We start from the raw sequence: 22,510 nt of genomic DNA, 5'->3' as shown, positions 1-22,510 counted from the left end.
TAAGTACCTTAAGATGGTAATTGGTATTGGTATAGACGGCTGTGACATGTGCCTCACTGTCAAGACTTTCCTCCATATAGGTGCCCAAGGTCTTAACTTTCTGCACTACACTGAGGAGTTTGACCTAAAGTTGGGAGGGAAGGTAGTACGGGCGCCCTTACTATATTCGGAAAGTTCCGCTGTCAATTTTAGTAGGCAGGGACCTGCTCAGCAAGTGAAATGTGACTATATCCTTTACAGATCATGGTATAGTCTGCTCAACTCAGGGATTTGTGCTATAAGGGCAATGTTGATAATACACACAATGACAAGGGAGTTGTCGGTCCGCGGGATTTCCGTAGACCTGGACATGTTTATTTATGGTATTACAGTGCTTGTGGAGGTGGTGCCCCAGATTGGCAAACAGGGTTGAGGAGTGTCCACTGATTTTCTTTCGTCCAGCAGAGTGACCTGAAGTGGTGGCGGGAACAATATTGTTGCTGGATTTGCAAGGGTTGTTGGTTTCAGACAAGAGGGTTGTCCTGTTGGGAATGGACAGGGACAGGTGTGAGTGGCGCACAGTGCATTGCGTAGATCCAATGGTACAGCTAAAGGAAATGATGGATGACAAATCAATTGAAATTAACGATAAAGATGGGGAAATAATCCTAGAGATCTCTATCCCCTGTGACATAATGATACAGTACCGAAGAGTGCAGTGTCCCCTGATGGCAGTATTAAATCCACCTCTATTTTTTGATGAGGATTTACAACACGTGCCTTCACCGTTGTGGACTATAAATGTAAGGTTACTGAAAGACGTGACACCTGTGTGCATAACACTGAAGTTCGGTGCAGTGCTTCACAAGGTAAAAAAATATCCATTATCGAGGGAGACAGAGGAAGGTATTGCAAAGACAATGCAGGCCCTACTGGACCAGGGGATCATTATGCCATCTACGTCCCTGTGTAACGCACCGATATTCCCAGTCAAAAAATACACAAGGCAGTTAGAAAATGATTCAGGACTTGCACCCTTTAAATGACGTGATACAGAAAGAATTTCCAGTTGTTCCAAATCCTGCAAAAATTGCATGAAGCATCTCCAAAGAAGCCACATATTTTACTGTAGTGGACTTGAAAAATGCATTTTTCTCGATTCCACTGCATCCGGAGTCGAGGTACCTCACAGCATTTACACAGGGCCAGGTAAAGTTCGAACACACTAGCTTACCTCAGGGGTACCGCGAGAGCCCGAGCATAGTTAACAGAATAATACATGCCGATTTAGAGAATATATATCTGCCTAGTATGATTATCCAGTATATGTATGCACTGCTAGTGGTAGTGACAGTGAACAGTAATGCTGAACGGATTCCATTGCACTCCTACAATTGCTAGCCTGTAAGGGGTACAAGGTTGACAAGGCCAACTTGCAATATTGCCAACAGGAGGTGTTCTATTTGGGGCAGCTCACATCAGTGAATGGTAAGGGAATACTTCCAGATCATTACATGCCCACCCCCATTCCCTCCTCAGTTAAAGAAATGCAGAAGCTTCTGGGCCTGTTTAACTACTGCAGGACCTGGATTCTAGATTATGTGGCATACACAAAGCCACATTGACCGGCCCTTAGGGAAGCACAAAACAGAAAGGACCATAAGTTTCAGTGGACGGCAGAAATGATAAAACAGTTTGACGACTTTAAAAAAGTCATTAGTTTGGCACCTACATTGGCCACCTCAGATTACACACATGAATGGTACTTGTTTTCACATTTGGATGGCCAGTTTATGACCGCAGTATTGACTCAGAAAATGACTATGGGCCGTAAACCAATGGCCTATTATAGCGGCACTTTGGACACATTGATGCAGGGCAGTTTGCATGCAAACAAGTTTTAGCAACTGCTGCTTTTGCAATAGAGAAAAGTTCTACACTTGTAATGGGGTGTTCAGTCACGTTGTATGTGGAACATTCCTTGTTTAAATTCTGGAAAGGTCAAAATCTACCCTGACAATGCAAAGTTCTTCGGCATATGAGATTATCATTTCTAAACCCCATGTTCATGTGGTTAGGTGGAAAACAATGAACCCTTAACGATGCAAAAATGTGCCACATATAAGGGGGGGGAGGATAGCATTTCCAAAGCAAGGGACTTTTTGTTGACAGGTCTTCCACAATTGATCAGAAGGTTGGGTAAAGATGAACAGGGGCAGCGGTGGTACGACTTGTGGAAGGACAGTATAAGACGGTGGTTATGAAAAGGTTGCCCATGCAGTATTCTGCATGGGCATCAGAACTCGTAGTGCTCATCGAAGCATTAAGAGCATCTAAAGGATGCTGTGTTACAATATATTCAGACTTGGCGTATGTTACAACACTGGTACATGCCGGCTATCCTGCTGGAGGAGGAAAGGGTTTTGGAGGGCTGGTGGATCCTCGGTGCAGCATGCAGCATTGCTAGAAATACTGATAGAAGCATTGTCCAAGCCATCTGTTGTGGCGGTCGTAAAGTGTGCCGCCCACACTAACGGGACAGATGAAATATCGATGGGGGACGCAGCCACCGATGTGGCAGCCAAAATGGCAGCGTATCTGCCAAATGAAATACCAGCTGAGTATGTTGTGACGGCCCCACCGGCAAGCGAGCATACAGCACCTCACATAGCATTCCCCATCTCCCAGATTATCTAACTACAAGGAAGGGCACCTGAAAGGTAGAAAGTTGTGGTCATGGAGTGGTTTTACGCAATGTCCAACAGATCTGTTATGGAGGCAGGAGAGCTCTGGGAAGACAGTAATGCCCCAGGAGTTGCTAGACATTGCCTTTCACCAGTTCCATTATCCATCTCACAGTTCGTAGCAGCACATAGCAGCAAATGTACAGGATCATTGGTTTATACCAAATATCCAGGCAAGCATTACAGAAATGATCATAAATTGCACCACATGTCAATGTTTCAGTACAGGGATGACATTACGGATGTGCCATTCTGTGAATTACACATAGTCTGCTGAAGGGCGAGCGTTGTAATGGATCTAGGACCTCATTCTAGTGGTTTGTTCTTTCGCAAGGTGGGTGGAAGCAGGGCTGTGTGCCCATCCGGGTGCTAAGTGCACTGCTAAATTTTTAGTGTGGGATGTCTTCCCACGATGGGGTGTGTGCAAGGTTTTGAGGTCAGACAATTGCACTAATTTCTTCAATGCATTATTTCAGCACGTTACAGCACTACTTGGCGTCAACCACCATATGTGTTTGATTTACCAACGACAGGCCAATGGCGTTGTGGAGAGAATAAATGGGCTCCTTTAAAAGTGAGTTATCTAAACTGTGTACCATGTTGAAGAAAAACGGGATGCACTATTTGCCCCTGGCCCTCTTCACTTTACGCACGCAGCCAAGCAAAGACCACCATTTGTTACCTCATGAAGTGGTCACTGGCCGGCATATGCACACTCCCATATCCCCTGTAAGGAGGGCTTCAGATGCACATAGGGCAACAGCGGTGTAAGGTGATGAGTTCAACGAGTATTTGACCACACTAACTAGGGCCATTAAATGTCTCCCGACAGATTGCACCTCACAGTATGTTGACGACAGACACTGGATGTTGAGACTACTACTATGAGAGAGCCCGAGCATATGACACACAACCGCTGTTGCCTGGGGACCTTGTGTATATTTACATGTCCTGCATAGATGGAATAACCCTCAGTTTCAAGGGCCCTATAAGGTGGTGTTTTGTAGTCCCCTTGCTGTAAAAGTCAAAGATTTGTGCTTTTGGCTCTACCTCTGACATTCGTAGGGCACTTCCAAAGAGTACACTGATACATCAGTTATCTTAAAACAAGGGGTAGTAGTACCTGTACTCCATCTACCTTACTGGCCGATCCAGGTGCAATATGTGTGCGGTACTCACTCCAGTGGAAGGCCGAAGCCTAGCTGCTAGCTCCATATCTCTCTCTCTTTTCAGGAGTGCTTTGTTCCCTTTCTCTGTCTCTCCCTCTCCCTCTGTCTCTCTCCCTCTGTCTCTCTCCCTCTCTCCCTAATGCAAATGATTTGTTAAGTAGGGACCCGAGGTGTAGATGTATGAATGAGAAAATATGGACCTGTTAGTATTGCAGGTATCTGTGTGATATTGATAGTATTATTGGGATTTCATAGGGGGAGGGTGTTATAGGGGAGGGTCCTATAAAGGAGGTCCAATGGGGGAATAGGATTGTAAATGATCTAAATGGGACAATACATATAAATGTTAATAATATGAGTAGAGTTACATATATTAGCACTAATGTGAACACTAACAGTAACAATAACAATGAATTTAATGAATGACAGTGGGGAAACATTGAAAAGATTGCTTTCAGGAGATTGTCTACCACAAGGAAAAAAATATAGGTCCTCATCACGAGTCTGGCGGTAACCCTTAAATGCGGCAGTAGCGCTATTACTGCCACATTTAAGGGTCCGCCAGATCATGGCTTTGCAGGATTTCCCCCCAGCTCTGAGCCGGGAGGAAATCCACAGCAAATTTGCCGATTTTCAGCGCTATTACCGCCGGCGGCGGTAAGAGCGTGAATTTTCCCTAATGGGCCCAATGGGGGAATTCCTGAATGAGCCCAATGGGGAATGTGCACTAACAGTTCCGCCAAACCCGTGATCCGGTGCTAATAGCGCTGGGGGGTTTGGCTGTAGGGCTAATAGCGCCGGTGCTAATAGCGCCTGCGTTACCGCCCAACTTGTGATGAGGCCCATAATGTTGTTTCTGATAGCAATAGTAAAGCTGCCATCCTTGAAATCAGGTATAGAATAATGAAAAGAGAAGTTTGACACGTATCAATGGCTGGATTTGGATGTGATAGAGGATATTCATCATCCCGAATTCACCAACTCGTGGTATTCTGATATGAGTCGTGTAGGGAGAAACACTGTGAATGGAACTGTTTTGTGTGTTCACTCATTCCTCATGCATCAGTGGCTCCCAAAGGTGTTAGTACCTCTAGCAGCCCCAATTATAGAGGCAAGCTATGCAGGAAACGTTCCAGGCACATAGTGTGCAACTGCAAATGGTGTGTCCAGATTTTGTAAAGTCCAACGGCGATCAATTGTGTGGAGCTACCCTATCTGATGGCGAAAGGGCGGAAACTTGTCAATAATAACTGGCAGGACATCACACTACCTTGTTTGGCGGAAGGACTGGTAACATATAGCAAGGAAAGGATAGCACGAGTGGACAACAATGGAAAAGCTGGTGCGGGTGCACAAGGAGGAAGAATATAGACTTTGTTTCCGCAGTAAGGGTACAGTTTTTGGCAGCTCCAACGAACATTGCAATAAGACTCTCTTGCACGTAGTGCTATTACTAATTCCAGAAGAACACCGGAAGGAGGAGCACTGCCTGCAGACGGATCAATTAGTCTTCCGACAGTCGGAAATGAAGATACAGGCCTGTTGCCCACACAAGACCTCCTTACCCTGCCATGAAAAGTACAGTTCCAACAACTGCAGAAGATTAAATTATCGAATTACATATCCAAAGACTCTTCCACATTGCTTGCTGAAATACCAGAAGAATACAGACTCATCAGCTCAGCAGAATCCTTTTTTGCACCTTTACTTTTTCCGGGAGTGCAGGCCTCAGCAAATGCCAAATGGTTGCTGATTGTAAGATGGGAATTGATCCAGCTAGCGAACGACACAGAGAATGGGTTCAATGTGATCATGGTTGAGTTGTGTGCATTGAGACTTATGAAGATGCAAAATCGTTGTGTTGGTTGTTAATGTTAATGGACGGTGGGGTTTGCAGAAAGTTTGGCGGTTCATGCTGCACATTAGAGCCTCCATATGATGTGGAGAACGCATCATCATCATCTCACATCATCGCAGCTGTCAATGGCCTGGGTGTTCGCATGAAGGAGGGAGGAATACAGGACAGTGATTGATTTACTACAGCATTCAGTTGGGCTCCGTTGTGGCTCGGAGCGATCGCAAAGATGTTAATGCCCATCATTCTGTTCATCCTTGTTATTTTCTGCACCTGTCAGCTAGCACCTAATAGCGCACGAATGATGGTATCAATTTGGGTTCCAAAAGCACCATGCAAAACAAAAAATATTGAAGTACAAACTGATGTCCCACAGGGTGGCCCTAAGTATGAAATGCTCCCCATCCCATATGGTGATGAAGTTGATCATCTATACATCACTATAATTTCTCCACCCCCTGACCCAGAAAATTACACAGAGGTTTGGGTGAACTTGGCAGGGATGGGGAAATGCCTCTGTATGACTTGCTCACCTGAAGAGTACACAGGTAGGGGTAGAGTTTGCGGTCGGTGTGTAGGGCCTGGGTGGCAATAAATGGAATGCAGCCGTATGTGGAAACATAGATGGGGGAGCTGGAGCGCAGAGGATCCCAGAGTTGGTTACTGTAGAAGTAATGAAAAGGGGAAATATTGGGAAGAGGAGGCCCTGTCCCAGCACCCTTGGTGCTTTAGAGTGAGACGAGATGCATTCAAAGCACTATGATGGGCCATGGGGGAGGGGGACGGCGAGGGGGACACCTCCCAGTTTAACAGAACCCCATTGTAATATAACCAAATGTAGTTTATCGACATAGTACAGCATAAGGCACAAGCAGCATTGCTATTTTGTGTCGATATTAGTAATCATACGTAGAAGGGAAGGCTGTTCTGTAAATGCGGAATTGCATGCACTATGCCCAAATTATCAGGACAAGAGCAATCCCCAGCGATGCCTGAGCACCCATGTGGACAGCCAATACCCCCAACCATCACAATGCCTATTCATTGTTCTACCAGTGTTGCAAAGATGTTTGAGTGAATGTGCCTTACAAGGCCGCAATCACAGACTGGCGCCTGGTGTGCATGCTATCGCACACTAGCCAAAGCAAGACGCGACCCATCCCCAGGCGACTACGAGTTATAGCCCATATAACTGACTAAAACCTAAGACCTCTGAATTCCATGGCACCAAGTGCCCTTTGATCAATAACCCCAAAGGGACAAGTCCTGCCATGTTAAAAGAGGATGGACTGGGCACATTGTTGAAGCGGCAATCATGTGATTTGTATTGTGAGGTGGTGGGAGGGAGGGATACATTATAGTTCAAAATGAGGGTGGAGACCTAGGAGCCGGATGGCACGGAGGGGAGTGAATGAAATGTGTGTGTGAAGGTTAGAGTGCCCCAGAACATCCTTTGTGCCCATCTTAAGGACTGCCAAGTACATGGTATGAGTGATAAAATAGTTGTATGGTAGGAGTATAATGAATTTGTTTTCTGAACTTCGGCATGAGAAGAAGTGATCACTGCAGCACCCCCGTGATGGAAGATGGACGTACTGGGCTGGCACCAACGGTCTGGCATCCCGTATGGGGCAGGCAGATCCTGTATAGGTGCACACCAAGTAGTCACGCCAGATTTTACCCAATTTAATTGCGTCATGCATGACAATGTTTTCTTTGCAAGATTCTACTTGTGCTACTTTTTGGCAGAATGTTTTTAGCAGCAGAGTCTTTTGATGTTGCTCTCATCTGCGTGCGAGATTAAAAACGTGGTATCCTTACAAGATCGACTTGGGCCTTTCTTCCCTAGTGGGTTGTATTCCCTCTGGTGTGAGCATTCAGGGACTTGCCTTCAGTAAGCATCCAGATACGTTTTGTAAAACGTCACGTCTTGCATTGCGACTCCCTTATAGTTCAGTATAATGCCACTGTCTGCAGGGTTACATATTTGGGAAAGAGAGAAAGATAGAAGAAAACGGGTGTTGTTCAGCTGGTGCAAGTTGATCTAGGTCATGTGTCCCCTGCCCCACCTACCAGCTAATCTATGCTACTCTTTTCGTACACTTTTTGTCTGCCCCACTCCTTTCTTTTTTGTAAGCAAGCTGCCTGATAGTCTACTTTCCTTTTGCAGTTGGTAAGCTGGTGAAAGGTGATTGATGTCTACCTTGCTCACCTACTAATCTTTTGATACTCTTTACATCTGCCCTGCTCCTTTATTTTGCTTCTTAAACTGCCAACCAATCTTTATTTCCTTTGAAGGGGGTCTGCTGGCTAAAGTGTATCTAGGTCACAAAACCTCTGCACCACCCTTATGGCTAATCTTTTGGAACTCCTTTCCTCTCGTTTTAAGCTTCCTCCTAATCTTCCTTTCTTTTGCACTTGGTCAGCTGGTGCACTGTAGTTCACACTACCTTTGCCCTGTCCACCTGCTAGTCAGTTGTTTCTATTTTCATCTGACCTGTCCCTTTCTGTCCTCTTTCAAATCTTAGATCCTCGGGTTTCCCTGGCCTTGCTAACTGATGTTAAGAATGGACAAGCAAAAGGGAAATTCCTGTTTGGCTCTGTTATGACCTGCAAAGGGTCAAAACCTCTTTTGCATGCATTCCAACTATGCCAGTAGCATATGCATCACACCTCTCGTGACACTTCCCATCCCCATCCTCACACACACATGCAAGCACCCAGTTTGGACCCTGATCTTGGAACGCTTCCTCCCATGTGCCTCCAAACCACAGAACGTCATCCACATCCTACTCATCAGCACCCACTGACCCACACCAAAACACACCCACAGCCTCATGCTCATCAATGCTCACTCCACAGTACTCCATGCAGCAGACATTACTGGCCTCATCACCAATCATAACCTAGGCACAGTGACATGGCTCATCCCGTCCCATTCATACATATTCTGTATTTCATCATCCCTATGGGCTGCACCATACAACACGAAGACCACAAAGGAAAAACTTGTGGCAGCTTCTCTATTATCTAATAGACCCCATGGAAGTGTACTCTACATGAGTGTTCCACAGCTACATCCATGTAACTCCTCACCTCCCACACTCTGCTCATTCTCAGATGACTACATTTCACCTGGTCTACCAACCATCAAGGACTTCCACAGTAATCATAAAAATAACATCTAACAACACCACAACTTACATCTTCCGCAGCGACCCACAGAGACCACAATCTGCCTGGGAGCCATGTTACTGAAACACTCTATTTGAACTGCGCAACATCAGAGATATCAAGCAACTTGAAACAGAAACAAACCACAGTTAAGGTAACACGTTCAAGCTGGTAATAACCACCTCTACAGTCATTGTATGCTACCCTCCTATAAATTCTGGCCGGATAGATGACGCAGCCATAGCCATGTTCCTCCAGAATGCACCTTCACCCCAACAGGGCAACCCAAGCCAACTAAGGCATCCCATTTATCATTTAAGAAATTGAACACAATGGGAGGAAAACACTGACATCCACGTCCAATCCCTCAGAGAATTCAGTGTCCAGCTCAGTACACATAACCACATTCTAACTAAGACCACCAACACCTATGCATCACTGAAACTTTGACTCAACAAACATAAGCCCTCTACACCTTGGTACGCAAAGGAACTCGTTAACAGCCACCTGCAGAATTGAACATTCTTGAAGAAAAACTCATCACCCGGAGGACCCCCCATTCAGCACACAGGCCACTTATTACAAAAGCCAATCAAACTACTACATAACCACCTTAATGGAAGCATCCAACAAGAACAAGGTGACTGACTATAATTCTGTGAAGTATTGCCTGAACCCCAGGCAGACCCTCCAATATCAGATCCCACTGATAAATGCACCACTGTGTACAACTTCTTCACAGCCAAGATAGACAAGTTAAGTCAACATACAGACTGCTTAGATCCAACACATACTGTCAGTTACTTCCACAGCCTCTTAGTCATGTTCTCCCAGGCACAATGTCTCAGTCTCAGGCTTCCAGTCACATTATCACTGTATCAAACTGCCAGTCAAAGTCAGTCTCTCAGCCACAGCCATAGTCTCTCATTTAAATTACAGCCATAGTCTGTCAGTTTCAGTGACAGTCTCTCAGTTGCTGTCTTTTAGTCTTGGTCCCAGTCTTGCAGTCTCCATCACTTAGCCTCTGTCACATAGCATTAATTTCTCAGTCTCAGATTCACAATCGAGTTCTCAGTCACTGTCTCTGAATTTCAGTCAGTCTGAGTCGCACCTTATTAGTCTCAGTCCTAGTATATTAGAATCACTTCCTTATTCTCAGTATCAAGCTCTCAGTCTCTTATTCACATTTTCTCGGTTACAATCTCACATTCTCAGTCACCAGTACCAGTCACTCAGCCACAGCATTTCTGTCTCTCAGTCAAAGTCTCAGAGCAACAGCATGTCAGTCTTTTAGTTAGTCTCTCCCTCGCTCCCCCTCTGTCTCATTCACAATCTCATAGTCATAGGCTCAGTCATGATCCTCCGTCACAGTCTGTTTTTCAATCACAGTACAGTCTCTGTCATTGGGCCTAAATTATAATTTCAGCGGAGTAGGGAAAACACTGTATTACCACACCGCTGTGCACCTTTGGCGGTGAGGTGGAGGATTTTCAAGCTGGAGGAAAAGCCACCACTTTACCACCAAATAATCAGCAAAATTGCCACTAGTGGAATTACAGCCAGCAGTAATTCTGCAGAAATCCCCATGGAGTCCTGTTGAATGGGGACTAAGACTGCCTATCACCACTTTTAATTTGGCAGTAATTCCACCAGACCAAGTGGTGGTAATAATTCCGGTTTGGTGGAATTTCAATGGATTTACAGCTGAAATACCACAAAATGTGAAATGAGGCCCTAAATAGTTTTTAAAACTCAGCCACAGTTTCCCAGTTACAGTCTTACATTCTCAGCCTTCTGTCTCAATTAATCAGTCTCCAGCACAATCTCTTAGTCTCAGTCTCCTAGTCTTAGTATTTTAGTGTCTCAGTCTCACAGAAAGATAGAGAAACATGAGAAAACCCGGAGTATTGTTCTGGAGAGATCACTATGGAAAGAGGAAATGAGAGAAGAGTTGGTGGAACAATACGTGACAGCTCTTAGAGGGTTGGCCTCAACTTCTGAATTTAAGAATACTCGTCAAGAATGACTACAAGACGAATTCATGCTCGAGTGCAATGATAGTAAAGTTTGAAGTTCTTTGGTTAAAGAACAACCTGTCATTAAAGGAAGTAATTCAAGTGGCGAAGGAAGTGGAACATACGTACAAGTACGTAAACAAACTGGAAAAGAGAGCCGAACCAGAGGCAATAAAGCCTGAAGGTGTGCAGCGGGAGAGGACATTTTACAATCTGCTTCAGTAGCATAGTGGGATCTAATGATTGTGTGGATGAGTTATGGAAAGAGCTGGAAGAATGCACTTATGCATTGGAGGATGTATCAGAGTCTATTGGAACAATAGATGGGGACACTGATGCTGAGAAACTAATATGGCTGATCAAACTGAAAGGGAAGGAAATAAACACGGTCATAGATTGGGGGGCCAAGTACATGCTCATGCCCAAAAGGATCTTTGAAAAGAACTTCAGTGACAAAGGCATATTGAGCAAAGTTGATATTAAACCCATAGCATATGGAGAAGGTGAATTGTATTATTAGAATGGTTTTGGATGGTAATGGGATTCAAAGACAGACGTGCTGAAGGAAAGGTGAATGTGTCAAGCAAAGGGAGTTATCCATTACTGAGCTTGTCAAATCAAAAAAGATTAAGCATCATGTTGGATCTAAATGCAGATGAAGCTGTGTATTCTGTGGAGGATAAATAATTAAACAGCAAAAGGCATGAAGTCCAACATGCTGTCAAGGATGAGTTTGGGTGCATGAAAAGTTATGTACACAAAATAGAATGAAAGCAGATTCCACTCCTGTTGTGCAGAAAGTGAGGAACATGCCATCAAATTGAGACAGGATGTGAAAGCTGAGCTGCACGTGATGGAGAAACGAGTGATAGAAAGGATGGTCTTGTCTGAGTGAGACTCTTCTTTAGCAGTTGTGCGAAAGCACACCAGGAAATTGAGACTTTACATTGATTTACATCCGTACATGGTCCTGGAGAGACATCCACTTGTAAATATCACTGAGATGCTAGGAACAATTGCTGAGGCTAGCGTGTTTAGCACATTGGATTTGAAACCGGCATACCACCAGATAGAGTTGCGTCCATCATCAAGGAACATCATGGATTGTTTCAGTGCAAGATAATGCTCTTTGCGTTAGTTTCCGCTGCTGCTGTGTTTCAGCGAGTGATATACCAATTGTTTCAAGATGAAGACGGTGTGCTATGCTTCCAAGATGATCATTTGTATGGCAAGGATTTAAAGGAGAATGATGAAAAGTTAAACAAAGCATTGAACATTTGAAGGAGGTCAGGACTGACACACAAGAAGTGTGCGTTCCACAAGGGTGTGATAAAGTACTGAGGGCATGAGCTCTCGAAGCATGGCATCCGGCCGAAAAAGGATTTGATTAATAGTATTGAAAGTTTTCTCAGCCCAAGCAATACAGAACAGATTGTCCTGTTCCTTGGGATGGTGGAGTACTACGTTAAATGTGTCCCAAATCTCACCAACAAAACCTACAAGATGAGGAAGCGCTTAAAAAAGCAGTACAGTTCCAGTGGAATGGAGATTGTGAGTACGAATTTCAAGAGCTCAAGTTGGCATCGAACAACGTACCCACCTTGAACAGATTTGATTCCAAGAGAGAGTATTTTGACCACTGATGCGAGCATCCATGGTTTTTGAGGCTGTACTGTCACAAAGTCAAAGGCGGAGATTATACAATAGCTTTTAGCTCAAAAGTATTGAAGGTAGTAGAAGTTAACTACTCTGCTATATAGAAAGAATTGTTGGCAGTGAAGTAGGCAATTGACCTTTCAGATGTTTTTGTGGGGTTCAAGATTTATGGTTCATTCTCATCCCAACCCGTTAATGGAGATACTGACCACAAAGGGGTTGGATACAAAATCTTTCAGGATAAGGAAATGGATTACAGGATTGCAAGATTATACTTGGTATGTGGAATATGTACATGGTGCACAGAAAAAGAGAGTGGGAGTGGCAGATTAAAGAGGGAATGTCGCAAACCAGGTTTTTTGCAGGAGTATGAGTTACATTTTTTTCTACAGATCAATAGTGATTGGAAACATTGTACATAGTTAGACTTAGCGCTTTGCATGCTGCTTTGTATATAGTTAGGGTGTGAATGTTACTAGTCCTTACATTCTGTGGGGGTGTTTTAAGGAATGGAGGTGACTGCTAGGTACTCTTCATGTGAGATAATCTTCTGTAGCACCTGGGCAGGGGAGCAAGCCAATCAGAATGCTAAGAGCACAGACATGAACCACCGGTACAAGCCTGCGTTCCAAGCCACCTGACTGCTGACTTCCCCCCACCACCATCTTCCCTCCCAGCGTGTCTCTATTTTTATTTCTCCCCCCAACCCTCCACTTACCTTTTTTCAGCGGTGGCACCCAGCTCCTTCCCCTCGCCTCCCATCTTGGAAAAGGATTTTCCTTCCTAAAACAGGACACGTGCGTCTCCTTGTAGGAAGGAAAAACCTTTTTTTTTTTTTTTAAGCACCCCTCGTTACCGCTTTGACAACCAGTGGTGCTAACTGCCCTCCTTCCCCATTCCAGGGGCTGGAACGGGTGATAACTCAGGCCACTAACTTAGGCTGCCGGGCCATTGTCCCCTATTCCAGCCCCTGGAACGGGGATGAGCACAACATTATTGATGCAGTTCCTCAGTAAAGCCCCACCGGCATCTCATGAATCTCCCTATAACTTATCTTCTACAATTCTAACATTCCACCCTACTCGTTCCACATTCTACTTCTAGAGCATAGAATGTTACAGCTAGTCAAAGGCTGGATTATGCAAAATAACCCTCATAAGCACACAACCTCAGACTAAGAGGATTCCTGCCTCACTCCCCAATATAGCCATATCCTTAAGGCCCATAGCATGACTTGGGAACCTCCAGGAAGGCCAGATTCTGGCTTCTGCCATGAAGGAAGCCGTGGTCGAAATCCCACCTACAGATAAATGTGACCATATTTCCTTCCAGCTTTCCCATCTATAGAACCCGGTTGCTCGTGGTGCTTAGGGGAGTATGTAGAGGGACTTTGGATACTGTGTTTCCTTGGGCATGGTTTCTACATGCCTTGCCTCGCCGTGACCCTGTCGAAGGCTCAAAAATCTGTCAGCAGCTAAGCCATCCAGACTTTGTTCCCCATTCCGCTGTTGGATGTAGCCATGGCGCTATTAGCGCCATAGCTGCCTCCAAACCCGGGGCCGGGTCCGATCTGTTAGAATGGGAATTTACCGGGTCATTCCGACCTTGGAGGACCCAGTAAGTCCCCTTCTGTAGACCATTCCCCAATCCCATTTGAGCCCCCATAGGGCTAAATGGGAATGGGGAAGGTGCTAATTACGGGCCCACAAATAGCGCCCCGTTATTAGCGCCCTGGTCCCTTAGCGGGACCCGTAAAGGATGTGTGGTCAGACTACACGTCCTTTGCGGTTCCCTCTAAGGGACCTCGGAATTCGGCAGTAAGGGTTTACCGGCACCGGCATCATTATCGGTGACCGTTAACCCTTACCGCCAAACTCAGAATGAGGCCCTTTGTGTCGTTAAGCACTTTGCCCACAAGCACACGCCTAAAGATTTTGTAACCGTGACCTAAAAGAGGAAACCAAAAGTGCCAGGCTGTTTCTGACAAACAACTCCTCACAAATGTTATTGGGGGCATGGGAATGTAGGCAGAAGGGCCCTGTGTCGTCTTCTTGGACATGGTTTCAATATGCCCAGGCTCACCATGCAATGAGTACATTCTAGGCACATCCCCAGGCACAGTAAACACCTCTTCTCCAGCCATCTCACCTTTTGGCTCTGCGCCCCATAAAATACAGTTGAGTCCCACGATACATTTTAGTCCAATTGTACATATAAATTCTCCACCTTTTCCTTTCTAATGCCTTCATGAGCATCTTATCTATCCCTCACCCACATCCTACCTATTTTCCCAACTTTGCTCCTTCCTACCACTACAAAGTGTTCTGTTATACTTCTCCTTTGCCGCTCTGGTAGGCAAAAACACTTAAATGCTGTTAGGAATGATTTCACTTGTGGTAACTTTCCCCCAATATGTCTATGGACCCCCACACATTTTGCTTTTGTTTTTTATCCTTTCCTGACTTTTTGCAGGAAGTGAAGCCTTCAGCTTCTCTCGCCTGGACTTTTGTTAATTTGTTATGGGGCAACTGATCAGTCTATCAGACTATCATTGCTGGGAAACAAAGTTTCCCTTTTTGTACCTTTCTAACATTGCACACAGCATCTTACAATGCAGAGCAATGGGGATACATTTGTATGTCCCTAGCTTTTTACACTTGGGATTTTTGTTTACTTTTTATTTGCCTAAAGACAAGCTGGTGGCAGAAGACATTTTTACAATTTTTGGATTATTTCTAGTTTGCACATTTACGTTTACCGCATATGGCTACTAAACGTGGTTAGTGCCCTATAATTGCCTTGCCAGGAGATTTTCACTTGTACCTTGGCTGGGTTGTAGTTTGGCTTTCTTCCTGCCCTGCCAGGTCATGAAAGCTCCTGATTTTGTGTGATAGTGATGCCTTTGTATTTGTGTGTGTGTGTGGCTAGAAAATGAGTTGGACTGGTTGTTCCCATGCCACATCTGTGGTGCCAGTGAGTCGAGGTGTGAGGCATCAGTGAAGCCAATAGTGGTCCATAATTGGACTGCTACTGGCTGTTTGAATAGCTCAGATCCTTACCATTGGTGGGCTTGGACTTGCTTCCAGGCTGGATTCTGGATAAGAAGAGGACTCCTAAAGCCATTTCTTCAGATCAGCGTTGCAGTCAAGATTCCCTTGTAGAAGAAATGCCAGAGGCCTGACATCCCTTCCTGCATCTGGCCTGGTGAAGCCCTGTTGAATTACCTAATCTGTGAAGGCCCTGTGCAGTGCTTCAACCCATGGGCTGGTGGGACCAAACAGTACTGACATGTTCTCAAGGATCCAGCCATCCTGTGCTTCAGAAGTATCCCTGGACCACCCGGTGGACTGACCAGCTCTCCAGTGGGCTACCTTGCTAGTGGTCACCACTGTGGTCACCCCTTCGCGAGGCACTGGCAGACCTTGCCCAGGTCTCCAACTCTTTCCCTTAGTGGGACTTGACACATTGCACTTGGGAATTTGTATTACTTTGCCATTGACCTAGCACATTTCGGGGCTTCACATGCTTTCTAAGCCCACAATTGCCCTGTCTCAAGCCTTTTGTGGAATACATTGCGCCATCAGTGTATACAGGACTGTATCTTTCGAAACATATGCACTTATCTAAATATTTTGGAACCATGCATACAATATATTTGTTTGTGCTGTTACATTGTGTGCAATTCATGAGGTTGCGGATGCCTAAGCACCACAGTGGTAAAATCCATGTATTTTCTGTTCACGAACCAAATACATCTTTGGTGTTATGTTTTTGTGATGACTACTGATTATATCAGAAGCTGGTAAACTATACAAAATTGATTGCATTTATTGCAGACTAGTAGATTCTCAAATGATCACAATATTGACATTGTCTACATGTATCTTACTTTTCTCAGGACATGTATCTACAGCCAAATTAAAAAGACTGTTATGAATTTATTTAATGTGTGTATTCACTGACTCTTTTCAGTGATACATATGTGTTGTTGATCAACTGAATACTTTACAAAGGTTTGATTAGTTTTGCAAGGAATTATTGCATACACAAGTTGGAGTGTAGGACGCCCCCACTGTTCATACTGACCTGCCGGTAAATCAGGCCCCTACCAGAAGATACATGCCGGAATCACTGGCACTGCTACCAATAGTACTGGTGATTCCGGCAACCCCAACCCATGTAGTCATATGGGACTCCATGGAATGGAGAGTTAGTGGCATCTCTGTCACCCGTAATATCCTGGTAAAACCAGGATATTGGGTGTCGGAGACAGTACAGTAGTTCCCGGTATCCTGGATACTGTAGAACTCATAATGAGCCCCAATGAATATATTTTAAGAACCTATGTTGACTGTATATACGTTTAATATTGAGTGTTGAGCAATATTATCACCTGCTTGTTTCATTTGTAGTGTGTTTAAGGCCCAGAATAAATATTGTATTTCTGTACCTCCCTTTCCAAATAGCTATTGTGTGCTTCACTGTGTGGCCTCCGTATGGACTCTTGACCCCACTCACACACTCCTGAAAATAGCCTTGACTGCTTTCCATTAATACCTTCATTGGGTTTTGGATCATCTCTCAGAGCCCCCTTTACACCATAACTAGGATGGCCTCCTAAAATCTGTCTGCTATACAAATACAACCTAAAATACAATTAGTGATGGGTTTTGTAAGGAACTCATGGTGACAACAGAAAAGACACTCAAGTGATCACATTTCAAGGGTGTTTATTAAACTATATAATGGGTGAGAAAAACACCTAATCTAACCCTAAATCTAAGATGGGAGCAAGCTATGACAATCAAATAATAATAAGGCAGTCCTAGTGGCGTCTTGTCAAATAAAAAGGGCCTATACTTAAAAACCTATTGCCAAATCGTACAACTAAGTTACAAAATAGTATGGAATAATGTTGTCAAGAAAAGAAAGAAGTGTTACCAAATGATAAGTCAGGACAGTATGGCTGGGTCTCCCGTCCCCGCGTTTTTAGCACGGGACAAGTCCGGACCTTTGAGCACAGCACACTCCTTGGTGTCGTCAGCACGAGGTTACAGTTCCTTTCAGCCATGCCAGAACCTTCCGGGGCCAAGTCTCTTTCCTGCAAAAGTCTCTTGCCTTAGAAGGCCGACAGTACCAAAACAATAAACAAACAAAAGTTCCTTTGGCAATCTTTTCATCTTGGGTGACTGCTCCTCACCCCTATGATCCCCCTCAGCCAGGCTCTGATCCTTATTGCAATATCAGCCTCCCTCAATTGGTTTCACACTGGCCGTTCACTCAAAACGCGTGGCTTTCATAATCTGAGTGTCCTTTGTATCAACTATCCATTGTAGACATCCCTCAGCCGGGTTCACACTTGCCAGTTCATAATAATTCGTAGGCATCCCTGTCAGGTTCACATTTGCCAGCTTTACAAATTAATCAGATTTCTCTCATGTGTCAAACCTCGTAGGACCACTTTGACACTTTACACAACCATCTCCTAAGGCCTCTTGGTAATCGTAGTTTCACCAAACCATAACCCCAAAAATACATAAGTCAGAGTCCTTCGAAGGAGTGCCCCCATGATGCCTGACCACTCTGCTTCTAAAGCTTTTCTTAGGTTTCTTGCAAGTTCAATTTCACCATTTCTTTGTTCAAAGTTTCCACCTGCAACCTTGGGCACAGCACAGTTCGGTTTCACTATCTGTCTTCTCTGACTCACCGGCTGTGCTGAACTGTTGAAGTCTCTTGTCTCGGGAGACAAGCTCAGCACCACGGTGGCAAGGGCTTCTCCCCGCTTTATCAGCATAGGAGGGCCCAGTGTGCCATTGACACCTGTCACACCACACACCAGCTGGACTTCTCGGTCTTATGATTTTCCCTTCTGAGGCTTTGCAGGTCTGAGGCGAAAAGGGCAAGGGCAATTCCCTCCTCGCTGTCCCGTCAGGTCTCCCCACCTTTCGTGCGTTCACCCTTGCTCAAAGTGTGCTCTTGTGCTACACCTTTTATCCCTGTGGGGAAGGGAAAGGGCTCTCAGGAGTGTGTAGTTATTGTCAATTGCTTGACCCTTGTGTTGGTACATGCCAAGTAAACGGCTCAAGTGTTAATCTGTTGTCTGTCACAGTGTTTGAAAGTGTTTGTGTTGGAAAAGGGGTGAGGGGTAGAACTTCTGAATATCCTACGGGGTAGGATGGGGAAGATATATTATAGGGAACGGTGTACCGCGTCTCACCCATCGGTGTGCTACGTCCACTCCCTGAGGACACCTCATCCAGTTGATCCTCCCACATTGGTCCACCCCCAGGAACTGGATCCAATAGCGATGGCCGTGTCCTGGTCACCTGTATGACAGATCCCCAGGGACTAGTGGATGAGACACCTTCAGGTTTCTCACAGTTTATAGCCGAAAATACCTACTAGGATACAATGACGTAGGTAGAGGCAGTCCAAATCTACAAAATACTTTCATATTTCTGCAGATTTGGAAATGTCCTAGTTACAGAGGGAACATCTGCTGGAATTGGCCAAACATTTCAAAATCGACAGGTTATTTCTAAAGTATGTGGTACATTTTGAAAGTCTCTGCTCATGCAGAAACCTCTGCCCTTAGGTTTGGTCCGTCGCTAGCGATGGCCCCTGATTTCTGTGCCACAGCTAGATAAAATTCTTCCATGCTCACATCAGAAATGAGGTCTATTATATTGTCAATGTATTCCTGGACTTTGATTTCATGTTAAGCCTTCAAATTCATCCTCTATTGGCATACTCCATTTTGATGGGCATCAGATACATGATACACTAGACTTGTATGACTGAAGCAATAATGGGAGGAGAATATGACTCATAAGCTTTTTACTACAGTTGGAATTACGTACTTCAAATAAATTGCTTCTTCTTTGATTAAATGTAGGTATATGAACCACAGTAATAATTCTAATAATGCTTTTAAATGTTAATTAGTTTGCAAAAATTGCTCTAAATGGTGCAGGGTATGCAGTGGTCATCACATGAATTATTTTCTGTCTCCTGCTACAGGGGCATATCTTTTTCAGACCCACAGTCGATGAACAGCGAAGCTGTGCTGAATGTTCCACTTCCATTCTAGATGGTGACTTCCTTATTAAATATGATGTTGACCGAGCCAATTCTGCAGGTGATATTGAGGTGCGTGACTGAGAAGCAGACAACAATTTGGATATCCCCTTTCCTTTAAACGCCTTTTGGGTTTTAATAATACTCATCCTTTTCTCTTCATAGATTGTTAATGGCTATTTTGTGCATTTCTTTGCACCTGGAAACATACCACCAGTTCCTAAGAATATCATATTTGTAATTGACATAAGTGGTTCAATGGGTGGACCGAAAATTCATCAGGTAGTGTTTTGTTTACATTTACTGATTTATGTGCTTCGTATTGTACACTGTATAGTCATGTCATCAGACAATCCTGCATGCTCTAATCTGAATTGTTGTGCCTGTCTGAGAACTGAATGGAATGTTGTCTTGGTTGCTGGGAGAAGCTATTAAAACTATGGTCTGTTCTGTGGCCCATAAATGCTCATATACTTTCAATTAATACTTCCTTTTGACAGATTCTGCATCTTTTCAAAGAGTTCGAACTGCAAAATGGGTGTTGAAATTCTAAAATAGTCACAGTAGGGTGCCTTAGCATGTTTATCATAACTCCATCAAATTGACAGTGGTGCCAAAAGTGAGGTCACACATGTGTGTATGGAGTCAATTTTGCCTGTGTCCGCTGTTCCTGTTGCTTTGCTGTTAAAGAGTTTCCAACATCTACTAGACCACTCACATTGGAGAGTATATTTTATGAAGGGTAAGCATCATTTGCTTAGTACTCGACCTTGCTAGTGATTATGAGAATGTTTGAAACTTTAATTTGACATTTACTACAAACAAACTTTGTTTGCTGTAAATGACGAATACAAGTTTCACTGTGCATGGCTGGACCTTGGGTGGCAGCACTGTGCATGGCTGGACCTTGGGTGGCAGCACTGTGCATGGCTGGACCTTGGGTGGCAGCACTGTACCAAACACAAAGCAAGATTGTGGTCACATGCACCATTTTATAGAAAGTACTGATAAATATTTTGTCACCCTTCACCATCAGAGTGAGTGCATTTCTCTTAGGTTGAGTAAGTAAACTAAACAACTCGGTTTGCAGGTCTAGTGGGATTTATAAGAATTGGCAAAGCCTGGGGATTATTTAATTTCCAAACATACCAGCTGCTTCATGAGTTGTTTTGCAAATATCCTGGAACAATATCCTAATCCAATGTCCGTTATTCTGAGTAATTTACAACAGAGGGTATTGTGCATCATACTTTTATTTTTTTCTAAATAGTAAATAGAAAATAATGCACAGAAGTACATTTTTCATAATTCCACCCTTGTGTCCATGACATCCAAACTAATCCCAGTACATCAAGAGGTCCTCTTTACTCTTCCCCACGAGAACACCCCACTTCAAACTATCGCTCTATTCGGCAGAAAAAGAAAACAAGCCTATATTGACCATATCCATTTTGAAAATCATGAAAACATTACTTATAATTGCAGATGAAGAAATATCAACTTTTTTTATCAGTGGGGGCAACAACACGATGGGATAATTTCACAGTGCCATTAATTCACAGTGCCATTAATAGGGATAGTCCTAGTGCCACTTATACTGCCTGCTTGTTTTATCTGCATTGTTGTACCCCATGCTATTTACATTGCCTGCCTGCAATATCTGCATTAATGTACCTCATGTTAGGGCCCACCTGCACTAGAGGTACTAATGCGCCCCTTGTTATTTATACTGCCTGACCACTCCATATGTACTGACACCCTGGCAGCACCCACTCTGGTCAACCATCCACACCTAATTACATCATGCTGGGAGACCTACCATCCAGAAACAATACTGACACCCCACCCACCCCCTTCTTATCCTCCTTCTACACCATACCTACTCATCAAAATGACACCTTTCACTGTTGCTGCGAGCACACCGTAACTCCTCAGTTGCCAGGCTCCATCTACCTCTAAACCACTCAAATTCCCACCAACCACGGAAACTCCCAAGATCTGTAGGCACTGGAAATACACTCCTAGGCCAGTGCTCCCGCTATGCCCAGGCTATCACATCCCCTACCTCTAACCTACCACCATCACCCCACACAAAGATAATGAAAACGGCACCACGTAATGATATTTTTGCCTCTACACCGGCACTGCCCAAAAGCCAACACCACCACACAACCCGACAAAAGTAAAAACAAACTCGATCATGCGCCACTGCAATGTGCACTTATTAATGCCAGATCACTCCTGGCACATGCCACAGAAATCCACGACATCATCAACAATCTGGAACTCGACGCCCTAGCAGCCACAGAGACATGGCTCCACAAAGCCTCAGGCCCTGCCCCTTGCTAGCCCTCCCACCAGGTTACACCATCTTTAGACAAGACAGACCTATTGCCAGAGGTGGGGGAGTAGCCCTCATAGTAAAAGATAGCCTAGCAGCAAGGTAAACCCCCTCACTCCTCAGTGAGAACATAGAATCGCTCACAGTTAAAATCTCCATCTCACCAAGCACCACCTTTACCATTCACTTAGCTTACTGTCCTCCTGGACCTCTGGCTGACTTCCAAGACAACCTTATTCATCTCCTAGGCGAGAATCTGAAACCTACATCCAAATCCATTCTATTGGGATACTTCAATCTTGGCTACAATTACCTGAAAGATAAGCCATCTCAAGCCCTAGCGAAAGCTCTTCAGGAAATAGGCTTACACCAAAAAATCATCTCCGCCACCCACTGCAAAGAGCGCACCCTAGATTGGGTAGTAGACCACAACTGCAGTGTAGACATCGGCTCCAATACCCCCACCCCTTGGACTGACCACCACCTCATACACTTCCTCA

At 44.5% G+C, this 22,510-nt stretch overlaps 1 protein-coding gene across 1 annotated transcript in view; it reads left to right on the top strand.

Moving 5' to 3' along the window:
* Window positions 1–22,510, top strand: part of LOC138566371 (inter-alpha-trypsin inhibitor heavy chain H3-like) — a 669,737-nt gene that overhangs the window by 219,380 nt on the left and 427,847 nt on the right. The window contains exons 8-9 of the mRNA XM_069643540.1: window positions 19,613–19,741; window positions 19,835–19,951. Coding sequence (XP_069499641.1) covers window positions 19,613–19,741; window positions 19,835–19,951 — 246 coding nt within the window. The remainder of the gene's footprint in view (window positions 1–19,612; window positions 19,742–19,834; window positions 19,952–22,510) is intronic.

This window comes from Ambystoma mexicanum, chromosome 2p (assembly GCF_040938575.1).
Source record: "Ambystoma mexicanum isolate Mex_15411 chromosome 2p, UKY_AmexF1_1, whole genome shotgun sequence".
Lineage (NCBI taxonomy): Eukaryota > Metazoa > Chordata > Amphibia > Caudata > Ambystomatidae > Ambystoma > Ambystoma mexicanum.
The sequence above is the reverse complement of the archived record's forward strand: the minus strand, read 5'-3'. Positions and strand labels throughout refer to the sequence as shown.